Raw genomic sequence first — 12,814 nt, 5'->3', positions numbered from 1 at the left:
CTGATGTAATTCTATAATATTAGTTTTGAAGGGATTCCAGTCCTAATGACTCCACCACTTTCTCCATAGTCTTACGAACTGCAGCATTCGGGTGCCCATAAGGCGGGGACTGCATGATCTCTAGCCCTACCCTGGTTTGTCAAGGAGTGATAAGAGTTCCTTCTCCATATGTGATTGGAGGCACCAGTATAAGTCCAGAGTCCTGTGGCCAAGGACAGCATAGTTTTGTGCAGACCATATTGTAGTCAAGCCATACCTCCACTGCAAAATAATTCTGTTTTTCTCCAGTTTTCCTAGAGCATGTACACCAGAATCCTGTACAGAGCAGAGAGAAGAGGGATCCGGGTGAGTGCCCTACAGCAACAACCGAGAAGCCTCAACCCAACCACCAGGCAGCACTGTTTGAATGCTCTGAACCACACGCCCCCCCACGCTCCCTTGAGAGTCATTCTCTGGAGGTAAACAGAGTCAGGGCCTGACCTGACAGAACAGGAGAGAATAAGAAAGAATGAGAGCGAGATAGACAGAGATCCACAATGCCTACCTACGCAAAGCAAAATAAACAGTCATGCAGTGCAGCTGGATGAATAAATCGTACAGATGCAGCCACCACAAGTTTCTCTAGACCACGAGAGACATGTGGGGTAACAAAAACCTGAACCTACTTGGGGACTTAACGGCAGGGCAACCCAAAAGAGCGCCATTAACATGAACAGAGACAATGATCTTCCCGGGCCACCAGGACCATTCTGCGGCACGTCTGCATGACAAAAGTGGGCAGGGTTTAGCCCACAATTTGTAAACCAATGTTAAATATCACTGCCCTGGGTTGGGAATGCAGAGCCAGATTGGCCAGAGAAAAGGGACCAATCCGAACAAAGGAGGGAGGGATTAAGCAAGGAAGCAGGAAGTTTGAGTTACCCAGGGGAGGTGAGAGTTGGAGGACAACCACAAGACCAACTGGTAGGCAGGAAGGCATGGAGGACGACTCTGGAGGCGGGTTACAGAGCAGGTGATGTATTGGCTAAAGAGTGGAATTGGTACTGCAGTGGGAGTGTGCCTATTAGTGTGCCACATATGTAGAAAGAATAGTGTATGGAGTAGTTGTGAAGCGGATGTTACCAAATGAGAGAAGGGTGCTTGAGTAGTGCGCAGGGGGGTAGTAGTAGCGTAGAAGAAGGAGAGGTAGAGGGGAAGAGGGATCAGTAGAGGGGAGGAGGGAGCAGAAGTAGAGGAGTGAGTAGTAGTAGTAGTAGAGTGAGAAGTAACATCAAAGCACCAAAGGGTGGAGGCAACACGCAGGAGTGAAACACCAAAGGGAGAGAAGGTTAGTGGGAGAAGTGAACCAGAGAGACAAAGCATTGAGAGTAGAAAAGGGAAAGGGGAGAGCGAGCGTGATTGAAGGTGCCTAAATCCAACAGAATAATTGCAAGGCACTGTCCCCACTCGCATTAGAACACTAGCCTATGGATAGTACAGGGAGAGGTAGGAAGTTCCTAAGGGAGCCTAGAAAGATGAAGCCAAGCACCTTTAGCTTATAATTGCAGCTCATAAAGAAATATAGCACACTGAGCAAATGACAATCGCGAGGACTAAGTTTGGGTTAAGGAAGCCTGAGCTAGGCACGAGGTTGAAACAGACTAGGGGGATGGCCATACACCCATTAAAATCTTCAATAAAAACCCTTAACCCACCTCTGAGACAGAGCGATTCATGAGCCATTTGTGATATGTCACACTGGGGTGCAAAAATTGATGTCTCTCAACAGTAGAAGAACATTTGAGGACAGCACATATAGTCTGACTCTACTTCCATGAGTCTTGGTTAATGAGGTGGACGTCAAGCGTTTTGGTGAAAGGTGGCCAATTTCCCCATCTAACAGGCGTCTTCCTCTCTCTTATCCCTCTAAGAACAGTGCTTCTTGTGAGATCAGGAAGATGTAGAGTGACATGACTCGCTCCTCAAATATCTTTTGTGGTGCCACCTATGTGTTTCCCTATGTTCTCCCTCAGATTAATTTTATTTCTGGCGAGGCCTCACTGGTTTGCTTTCCTTCTTCAGAAGACCGACATTTTGAAGAGGTATCATGTGACTTGAAAGGGAGCCAAGAGTCATATTTAGTGTCCATTCACGCAGGGCCTTCTGCTTCATCGTATGCCAAGACTCATGGTCAGTCTCCAAACAGATGCATTATTGTCATCTTGGATGTGCAATGCCTGCCGCGATTAAATGCAGAGGGCTTAGCAGAACCAGGCATAATGATTCATTAAAATATACTGTTCTCAAGACAAGAGGTAATTCTGATGCAGAGGGCAGAAAAAGGACTAGGCTCATGGGGCATGGTGTACTCTCTATGTATACACTTCAGGGGTTCCTTGTGGAATCACAGTGGAGCATCTGAGGTCGGTGCTGCAGATCACAACTCGCCCTGCTCGGAAAGAGTTTGAGATGCCAGCTTTTGCTTTGACTGTATATCGAAGATGAGGAAACGGTGGGAGGATACAACTTATTAGAAATATGAAATAGTGACGCATGGTCACGTACTTTCAATAAAAAACAACTCTAGCCTCAAAGGATATTTTTGATATACATGATCTACAATATCTTGTATCAAACGCTCTCTGATGGAATTAAGTTTGAGTTTTAAAATACCGTTGAAATTAATGAGACCATATGAAAAGTTGTATTAACATTTTATTTACATAGATAAAGTTTAGAATGTTGTGGGTCTCATTATTTGATCATGACTTTTAAAATCTGCTAAAAAAATATTGGAGGAAAAACGGTCAATATTATTTCATTACATGCATCGTCTATGCTGTAACAAAGATTAAATTAAAGTCAACGTTTTAGGTATGACATATGGCATTTATATTGAACATCTTAGGCCAAATTAAATCAACAATCATTACAGATACACAAATAAAACATATGATGATGTGAAAACGGATATGCCAGTTTCACATGTGATACACATATTAAAGTGCAAACAAACATTAAAAAAAAGATTTTTGAGCATACTGGTACAAAAAAATAAATAGGATATCGATTTTGTTTTAAACATAGAAACATCAGGTCACCAAAAAGCGATGCAATGTATGTTTTGGAATGAGTTTCACAGAAAACAAACTTCCACTGCAGAATCACCTACAGAAAGGAGCATATAAATGTGCTGTATGATACAAAAATCTCAAATGATTTTAGGAGGAAAATGCAATCTTACCTTACAAAACGGAAATCTGATTTTAGCAAGCAACAGAAAAATCTTAATTTTATGTCACCTCAGGCCTTATTTTAAAAACGCTTGGCACAGAAATGGCCACATAAGTGTCACTCTGATAATAAAGGGCTGTAAAACAACCACAATCTGTAGAAACACATCATCCATAATCCTGGATTTAGATAACTTTGGGGGGGAAAACAACGTTGTTATCTTTCTACACACTCCTCAATCTTCTACACAGTCCCCAAAAATGATTTTATCACCAGCAGGAACGCTAGCCCATTTCTGTATTTTGTACAAGTTGTCTTGAGCTTCATTTACTTCAGCACAGAGCTGAATAAATGCCTGCAACACTTTGATTAATTGGACAGTCATACACTTTTCTGCATTCAAAACACACTAAAAACCTAAATAACAGCAACCAGACGAATCCAAGCAATTTCATATAACCGAAAATAAATCGTGAACATCACATACAAATTGTTCCCCTGTGGTAGGCTATGCGCACAAGACCTGAATATCGTATTAAAAATTGCCAATAGACATTATGATCAGTAGACTCCTGTAATATAAAGAACATTCAAATCCAGCTTCTAAGAAGCATATGGAAACGTGAACAACAACTGTGGGTGCAAGTGCACAGAAAACTGTGATGTGGAAGTTAAGGAATAGGGAAACAAAGTGGTGATGTGGGAAAGATAGCTCAAAGAAAAGGTGATGGCATGGAAATAATGAACAAAGGTAATAGGGGAGATGCACCATGCAAAACAGTGTGAAGAAAAGGCCTGTGTGATCATGCTCGAATAAGAACAGAGGTGACCGTGGAACGATGCAAAGAAACAAGCCTAAAAGAAAGAACACTTTAAGGTCTGCAGGCGATATATAGTAGGGCCCTTCCGCCAAACTCCTTTACATATCACTTACTTTAACCATGCACAGCCATTTTTATTTTATAAATGAATTCTGCAGACGTTCCTGCCTATCCTGCATAAAAAACAATGTCCCTCAAATTCCTTGTCCTCACCCACAGGGAGCAGAAAAACCTTCTAAAGACTTTTTAAAGGGCTTCTGTCAGTTTGAGAAGCTAGCTACCCATTTTCTATTTGGGTACTTCATATGTTCATGCGTTACTCTTCTGATCCACTAACAAACTGCAACACGAAAGTAGCCACTAAATACAACCAGTATGCCAGTAACACGTTCTACAATTCTCTAAACAATCTCTTTACAGGTGCTATGCTTTCAGTACAGTATTGATGCACTCCGGAAACTGCAAATGTAGTGAACAGCAGTCTACATTCGGCACACAGTGTTTTTTAAGGTATGCCACAAGATGATGAATCTTAGTGTTTGATGTGGCATTGTACTTTTATTAAGAAATGTAAGAGATAGAAGTACCCTTTGGTACAAGGTACATTCTGCTCCACATGAGAGTTCACAAAATACTACTGGAATAATTATTTTTATGTTGGGAGTGGGCATAACAAGAAACCACAAAACAAGTCATAGACCATAAAAATTAAATCAGGACCTCAACTGAATGTGGGCCTTCATATTCAAATGTATTGTAATATTCTTCAATGTTTAAATACGTTTTCTTTGTACACAGACTTCAAGTAACTCCTTAAAACGTGACCCAAGATTTGTTCTTATACGGTTGGCTTCATATTGTATCCGATCCAGGCCGATGTACTCAAAGGATGCAGCCTATATATGTTCTACATATATGTGAGATTTGTTGACAGTTTAAGAGTATGTGCATTTCATTTCCAAATGCGTGCAGTGCTAATTAGATTATAGACGAGTGCACTTGCTCCCCATGCAACTGAATGGCAAAGGTAATGAGTTGGTTGTCTTGGGCATTTCCTTATAGAACCATCCTTCTGACTCCACATTCGCAGCAGAACTTGGCGAACTCCAAGGGATACTTTGTTCCACATTCATGGCAGAATTTTGACTGTCCACTTCCATTCCCATCTTTTCCGTTTTTCCTACTTCCACCATTTATTGAGGGTGAAAAGTCGCCAAACTCAAAACCAGTATTTCCATCCAACCTGAAAAATTAAAGTTGGAAGTTAATAATCTACATATTCATTGCTTTGCATTTCAGTTCGATAATCCAATCTAAGAATGTGCAACTTCATTTTCAAATGCCTAATTTAATCCCATAGTCGAGTTCAAGGTAGCATTCTAGAGTTGTACACTTGGGTTTTAAGAAAATGATTATAGTACTTTTTTCCGCATTTAGTAGTATCCTTTAAAAACAATTAAAAACAGGAATAACTGTAATATAACAAAACACTTAAAAAAAAAAAAAGAAAAAAAATCACAATTATACGGAGAAAATATTACAGATCCCATTGCTCCCAAACACTTTAATTCAAGTGTAACAATGCACACTAAAATGTGTTTACTTCGTGTTTGTAACATTAAAAAAAGAATCCTAGACCTCCAACTCAAACATGCACTGTCTAAAACCAATATATTGGCCTTTTGTATAACAAACATATGTTCTGCGTTGTCAGGTACTCCACAACTTGCCAGCTACTGGCATCAAATGGCAACTTACTATCACAATATCAGTTATGTCCATGGTATGACCTTGAAATTGCACCAAATGGCATGCATTCAGATCATATACAAAGAATGATGAATTGCCATCTGGCAAGGGTGTAAAAGCCCAGGCTTAATAAAATGATGCAGTTAATTCCATCTCTGAAAGAGAAATCTGCTAATCAGATTCCCCTTTCATTAGCTCCATGCTAAAAGCATAGTGTGTATCTGTTCCCGTGCTGCATCAGTATTCTTATTGCAGCATCTACTCTGGAAGTGGGTCAGAGTAGGTTGAGAGGTCAGAGGTGCCCTCTTGACAGAAGTGACCCTGAAGTCTCTGCATTGCAGGGGCTGCATTACAAATATGCACCCTATTCCAAAAACTGCAATACTCTGGAGATCCTGCAATACTCTGGAGATCCTGTCCTAGTGGCACACTCAACTGTAAATATGAGCCATACCTTACTTTGGTTATGGTGGTCAAATTCTCTCAGTTCTCCCAGCCACATTAAATTGATTTTGCATGTGTCAGTCCTATGGGCCCAGTTCAGGTGTAGAAGGATTATGTGTATTCCTCCCAGATAAGGCCCACGACTGTCCACTGACAGGACTGCAGCCTTGGGGTATTGCTTCTCTTTGGCCCTTTGTAAAGGCAAGCAACACCCTTGCTTCCCCTAATTCCAGATAGTCAGGCCTCACACGAGAGGGCTGCATTTCTAAATGTCTTTGATTCTATTGAGAAGGAAAGTGGACAGGGTTAGTATAGCCAGAGAGAGATCTTTACAGTTTTGGGAGGGTTCTGACATCTTGGTTCCCTGTGCCCTCTTTCTCTTTCCTGTCCCCTCCACTTTCTCTGGAGCAAAGCACTTTGGGTGTGACATCATATAGGTAAGGTCCACACATTTCAAGAGCAGGGATTGGACCCCTAAAGCAGGCTAGCTTTAGCCTAATCACCTGGGGACCTTTTCCTATAAAGAGGGGTTTCCCCATCACTTCTATGAATCATCTTGATGCATCTTTGGATCACACTTGAGAAGATTTAGTTGGACCCTGAAAGCGCAGTCCTTTCTAAAGTCCTCCAGTTGTGATGTGAAGGCAGGTGTTCCAAAGGCAGAGGCAAGCTCTGTCCTCCAACCATCCCCAGGGACCATTGGGGGGGGGGATCTGCTGCTGGAAAAGGACCTGCCCCTCTGTCAGCCACCGTGGTACCCAGGATTGGGACTCTCAGCACCTGGAGAACCAAGACAGCTGTGATCCTAGTGTTTTACACTGTTGAACTGCTCGGAGAGTGTTTCAAGAACTGTTCAACACGGACCCTCTGGTTGCTGCCTTTTGCTTTCTCCCGATCTTCGATCACTGCCAAGAAGTCTGGTTTGGCGCTACTGAACCACCAAGAACTGCAAATAAGGTACCATTGACTGCTATCTGCCCCCTTGGTCCATGTTTGGGCCCTAGAGAATAGTTGGGTCACTTTGAATCCTTTTGACTCACTAGTACATATCCTTTTTCAAAGACATTACTGCTTTTGTTTGCCTTTCACCCCCTGAATCATTATTTAGAGCTGCATAATCTATCTTTGCTTGTTCTGTGTTCTTTCCTGAGGAGTGGGTTTTGTGTAGCGTTTTTTCCTAGCTAGGTAGTATTGTACATGGTGTGTCTGATTAAAGTATATATTTTTATAGAAGCTTGATTGAACATTCCTTTATTTTGGACTGTTAGGGTTGCTACTGAACCATATTCACAGCCCTCTTAACAGTATAGCCTTCCCTAGGCCTACGTTACCACAAAAGTCAATGGAAGTATGATTCTTGGCTGTGCCCGTTTGACCGGTATGATTGTGTTGGCTCTTGATTTGTTGAATTGCAAGGGCTGAGTGTGTGTTTTAGCTCCAACTCATCCTTGTATTCCTGCAAGAGAGAAGTCAATTTGTCACACCAAGCATTATCAACAATTGACCAATATTTTAACATCAAATTCAAGACTCTTCGATTTATATGTTATGTTATGTTGACTTCTATCATACGCCACTACCACTCAGTGGCAGTCTCCAGGTACTCACGCGGCTCTACAAGAAAGAGGACAGGGTTGGTTAGTGAGGTAGAGGGATAGGACAGGTCCAGGACCAGGAGAAACTGGCATTTGTGTGTGTTGGGTTGATTGTGTGTACTGGCTTGTTGTATCCGTAATGGTGAGGCCAATGCCTGGGTTGTATGTGAATGTCAGTTATGTTGGGTGTGTGTTTGTGTGCAGTTTGGCTAGGCCATGGGCGTGTATAGTGGAAGGCATGTGTGTTGGAGGCTAGCAGGAACAGGGCAGTTAGTACATTGGGTACTCTCAAAGTTCTCAGTGGCTAATTATCTAAATGTGATGCATGGCTAATCTTTACAGTTCTATCCAAATGAGACACATTGCTAAACTTCCCAATATGTCTACTGTAACATTTCCTGCCTCCAAAATGCAAGACATGGCTTCCTAGTACAACTTGGATCAAATGCATATGTATATGATATTCAGTAGTAATAGCCTATAAAGCAATAGAGTTAAAATGTATGACCAAGTTCCCATTTCAGCTACATACCTATATTCAGATAGATTCACTTAAGAGCAGTTTTCACTTGAAAAGCTGTCATCTCCACATCTCAAAGTTCTATATTTTGGTTTATGTTGGGCACTGGAGAGTTTTCTGGCATTCCTGAGAAAACTTGACTTGTCAATGAATGCAGCTAAATCTAAAATTTTTGTATTTAATGTAGGCTGCTCTAAATGGAAACATTTTAGACGATCCCTGAACGGGCAAAATGTTGAAGTAATAAATACTTTAAGTATTTGGGCTCTATGATTTAAGCCTCCAAAGGGATTCAGGGTCCCTGTAACAACATAAAATCAAAATTTGTTGCAGCAGTGGCACAGCTGAGGCAGTTTAACCATAAGTGTGGGAGGGTTTCTGCTCTCCTCTTGATGAAACTATATAGGCAAACAATCAGACCTCGTTTGATCTTTGGCGCAGAAGTACAGGAAAAGGGTATCCCGTGGTCTAAATTGAAAGCCCTATTGTTGAGGAAGGTTTTCGGTCTCCCTAATTCGGTTTCTTGGGTTGGAATACTGCATGAATTGGGACAACTCCCTAGCCAAACCTTTTTTGAGTGGGGGGGTGGGGTTACAACTGTTCACAAACATTTTGGTGCCTCTCACTGCTTACTTTTTTGTATACCTTAACGGTATGTGGTAAAAGGTTTCTCGTAGAGCTTTGGACCAATGGGTTACACAGTGTACCGGAATGTTACTTAAAATTGACTCGTCATCTGAAGAGCGGATGGCAATCTGAAAAGATCTAAAATGAAATTGTACAGATGTGTATGGATTGAACTAAGGTCTGAGGTAACGGCACATCTTTGTTTCATTTACCATTTTATATGGTCAATTAAACATTTTAATGTAGTGTCTACATTTTTAAAGAAGCATCCATCTAGGGAGTTCAGGGGAAAAATCCTCAGATTAAAATTAAACCTTCTGACAATGGAGGTTTTGGGCAGGAGGGGGAATGATCCACTCGGTTCTCGTTTATGTCGCTTTTACCTAAACGAGGACGAATCACTAAAACATCTTTGTTTATTGTGCCCAACCCTTGCTCAGCTGTGAAGGAACAAGAAGATAATCACTGATGAGCCAGGTTGTGAAGATGAGGTCTGGCGCAGGATTTAAAATAGAAATGAAATGTCCTTACTGCTGAAGGTCTTCGATTTTTTGGAAACTGTTGGATTTTAAATGTGCTAGAACCCATCTGTGTTTACTGAGAATCTGTAAGTGTATTTTATCTATGTGACTATGGTGCTAATTGACGTTTGTTTTGTCATGTGTGAAAAGTACACAAGTATACCACACAAATACATTTTTAAAAAAATGAAAAATGTAGGTTTATTAGAATTGAGGTGGGTAGAAAACAGCTCACAAAATCAGATTTTTGCAGGAGCATATTTCCGCTAGAGAGCTATTCGAGGCACACATGGATCACATTATGGGATCTAAATGCACTAATACATTGCGTTTGCTTGATTTTTTCAACACACACTTCTGCTCATAGGAGGAGGAAGCCCATTCCTATTTTGTAAAGGGGAGGATACTTGTTTTGAGACATCTTCAACACTATTTTCTAAGCAGCAGTAGAAAGGTCAGGGCATCACTATGTTCCAGGACACATACAGAGGAGTTTGCTAGAGGGACAGCAACAAAAGTTGCTTAACACTTTTCCCATGTATGCAAAATCTATGCCAGGTTAGAATAGATCTTACTAAGCAAAGGTTTACTATACTTGGGTATGGACTGAGCATGCACCTGTCACCAAACCTAAGACTGCAAGGTCAAAAGGGCTAAGCTATATCTGGGGAGAGGCCCTTGGCATCTTCTTTTTTCTGTATGGTTGACAGACTTATTTCTTGGTGAGTCCACATCACATTTAGCATCAAGCTCGCTAATCCTGAATGTGCCTCTGAGAGGCCATACACCTCAGCAATAAGGTGACCTGAAGGCTCTGTGTGTTTTGCTACATATCATCTCACACCAATGACTACAATGTTGACTTCTATGAGCTACTATACTGACAGATGCTCTTGTGATTTATAGTTGGGTACTGCCTGCAATACCACAACAATACCTACAGGGAACGTCAGTACAATTTCAATATTGGGCTAAATAGCCTAATGTGCTTTATGAGAGTAAGATCCAGATGTTGCCATGTAAGGTCATGGATATGTGACTTTGTTCAGAAAGGTGTCCGGATTTAACGTCTGAACCCATACCAGAGAGGAAGCACAGGAAGAAGTTGGGGGAAGCTGAATGAAGTAGCCCTCAAGTCATTGCTTATGGATGTTGTCAAACTGTATTAGTGCCACTATTTTACGTGTGTGTGCCTTTACATCAGTGCACCTTTTCTTGCACTGCATGTGTGCCCCTTGTTTATTGACATTAGATTTCCTTTAAGATTGCATGTGTGCCTTTTGTGTCTACTAGGCCACCTGGTGAGTTTAGCTAGAACTGTGCAGTGCAGCCACCCTTCTTTCATTCCTCTACTAACCTCTGCCGCCCCTATGGCTCTCACCATCTCACTCATCTTCTCTAACTGCTACACTACCACCTATCCCCACTGTCACGAAATCCGAAAGGAAAAAGCACAAAAAAGACATCCCGAGGGCAAACCCTGGCCTTCCCATCGCAGACACCTATGTCAGCGCTTCTTCCAGAGAGCTTGTCACTGATATCCTCTTCTCTGTCCCCTTTCCAGGTCTATGCGCCCCTCATCTCTTCTCTACTCTCTCTTCTTCCACATCCTCTCCCATTAACGGTGGTACCAAGTGGGAAGTTCTCATCTTCATTAATGTCTACCACACAGGCACTATATTGGTCTGGGGTCCTCAACCCAACCTCATTCTCTTTGTCCGAATCCTGCCGTCCCTCATTAATTTCCTTCTCCTGCCTCTCCCCCCACTACTCTCTCTATCCCTCCCCCTCTGTCTGCTGTACCACACCCCTGTACCCCACCTCAGAAAACATTCAAAGGCAGAGAGCTTCTTCATCTGGCTACTCTGAACATCCACCCGCTCAGCCAACAAACACTCCTCCGACATCTGCCTCCTTCTTGAAGACATTGACCTCGACATTCTCGCTCTTAGCAAGACATGGTTCAATGCCAGCTCAGTCACTAATTTTGACTCCCTCCTCTGTGATGGCTTCAAGATAATTTCCAAGCCTCGACCTCACCGTGTTGGCGGTGGGGTCGCCTTAATCTTCCCTGAGTGGGTTCCTTCTTCAATCTTACCCACCCAGCTCTACTCTTCCTTTGAGAGCCTGGTGTGCAAATTGTTCATCTTGCCCTCCTCCACCCTGACCATTGCCACCATTTACCGGCCTCCAGGCACTACCACTCTGTTCCTCTCTGGATGGGCTGATTTCTGTTCTTCCTTACTTTCATCTACCTCCAATCTCCCCCTCCTGGGTGATTTCAACATCCAATAGGACTCCCCTGTGACAGCATCCACTCTTTTCATTGACCTTTGCACCTTTCTATCCCTCGCTATTCTCCCTTCTGGTCCAACCCCCTTGGCTGGGCACACTCTAGATGCCCTCATCCAATCTGACCTCTCTCTCCTCCCCACTAGTCACCCCTCTCTCTTGGTCAGACCATTCTACCCCCTCACCTGGGTCCCTTTGGCCCTCTGACCGCACCCCAACAGAGCCATACCAACCTCATTCACTAACATCCGCCCGATGAAATGAGTGTCAGCTGCTGCCTTCGCTTCCACCTTCATCTCCCATATGCCCACTACCTCATATTATACCATTGACTCTGCCCTCAGCTACTGTAACGCTCACCTGATTCTCGCAGAGGCGCCGGTCTTGACTGGGCGACTACCGTATCTTCAAAGGTGATGTGTAGCACCCGGTTGGCTCTTTGGGCTGGACCTCTGTGCACTGTATGCCTGACTTCAAGAGTAAGATGTCTGCAGATAGAAAATATGGGATTAATGAACTGGGGTTATTGGGGTGTCCCTATCTCTTTCCTTTTTTGCTCTCCTGTAGACCCCCAAAGGTTAACGCTCTCACCTTAGGTAAGTGAATGCCGAGCTCTCCATCTGCCTCGGGGCAGGGTGCTGTAACCAGTTTCTTCACTGGATCGGTAGCGCAGGCCTCTTGACTTCAGAGGACTGCTGTCCGTCGTTTACTGCACGAACGGTAAGTTTCGAGTAATTCTATTGTCTTTAAAGTCTTTAGTAATGATGTCTCTTGTTTTGCAGGTTCCGGCGATGGCGGATGACGGGCTGAAGTGAGTTGAAGATGGAGTCCGTGTGATGAATAGAAGCGCCTGGAAGCACGTAAGTAAGCGCTTGTTGCCTGCTTCACGATGCGCTCTAACTGTCTTTTATTTTGCAGGTACGAGTTCGGAGCGGCTGCAGGGTGCCGGAATACCCACTGGGGTTGATGTGGAAAGGAGTAATGGCACGTGAGTATTAAAGTTCCCCAATGTCTTTAAACGCACCTTGTTTT

At 42.9% G+C, this 12,814-nt stretch overlaps 1 protein-coding gene across 2 annotated transcripts in view; it reads right to left on the bottom strand.

Annotated features, from left to right (window-relative positions):
• Window positions 1-2,676: 2,676 nt before the first annotated feature.
• The window catches only part of ZC2HC1A (zinc finger C2HC-type containing 1A), a 657,196-nt gene continuing 647,058 nt past the window's right edge, over window positions 2,677-12,814 (bottom strand). Inside the window, exon 10 of one of the 2 annotated variants that reach the window (XM_069621243.1) lies at window positions 2,677-5,277. In XM_069621243.1, coding sequence (XP_069477344.1) covers window positions 5,091-5,277 — 187 coding nt within the window. In that variant the 3' untranslated portion in view covers window positions 2,677-5,090. The remainder of the gene's footprint in view (window positions 5,278-12,814) is intronic. The other variant, XM_069621244.1, reaches the window with a different exon arrangement.

This window comes from Ambystoma mexicanum, chromosome 5q (assembly GCF_040938575.1).
Source record: "Ambystoma mexicanum isolate Mex_15411 chromosome 5q, UKY_AmexF1_1, whole genome shotgun sequence".
NCBI classification, from domain to species: Eukaryota; Metazoa; Chordata; class Amphibia; order Caudata; family Ambystomatidae; genus Ambystoma; species Ambystoma mexicanum.
The sequence above is the reverse complement of the archived record's forward strand: the minus strand, read 5'-3'. Positions and strand labels throughout refer to the sequence as shown.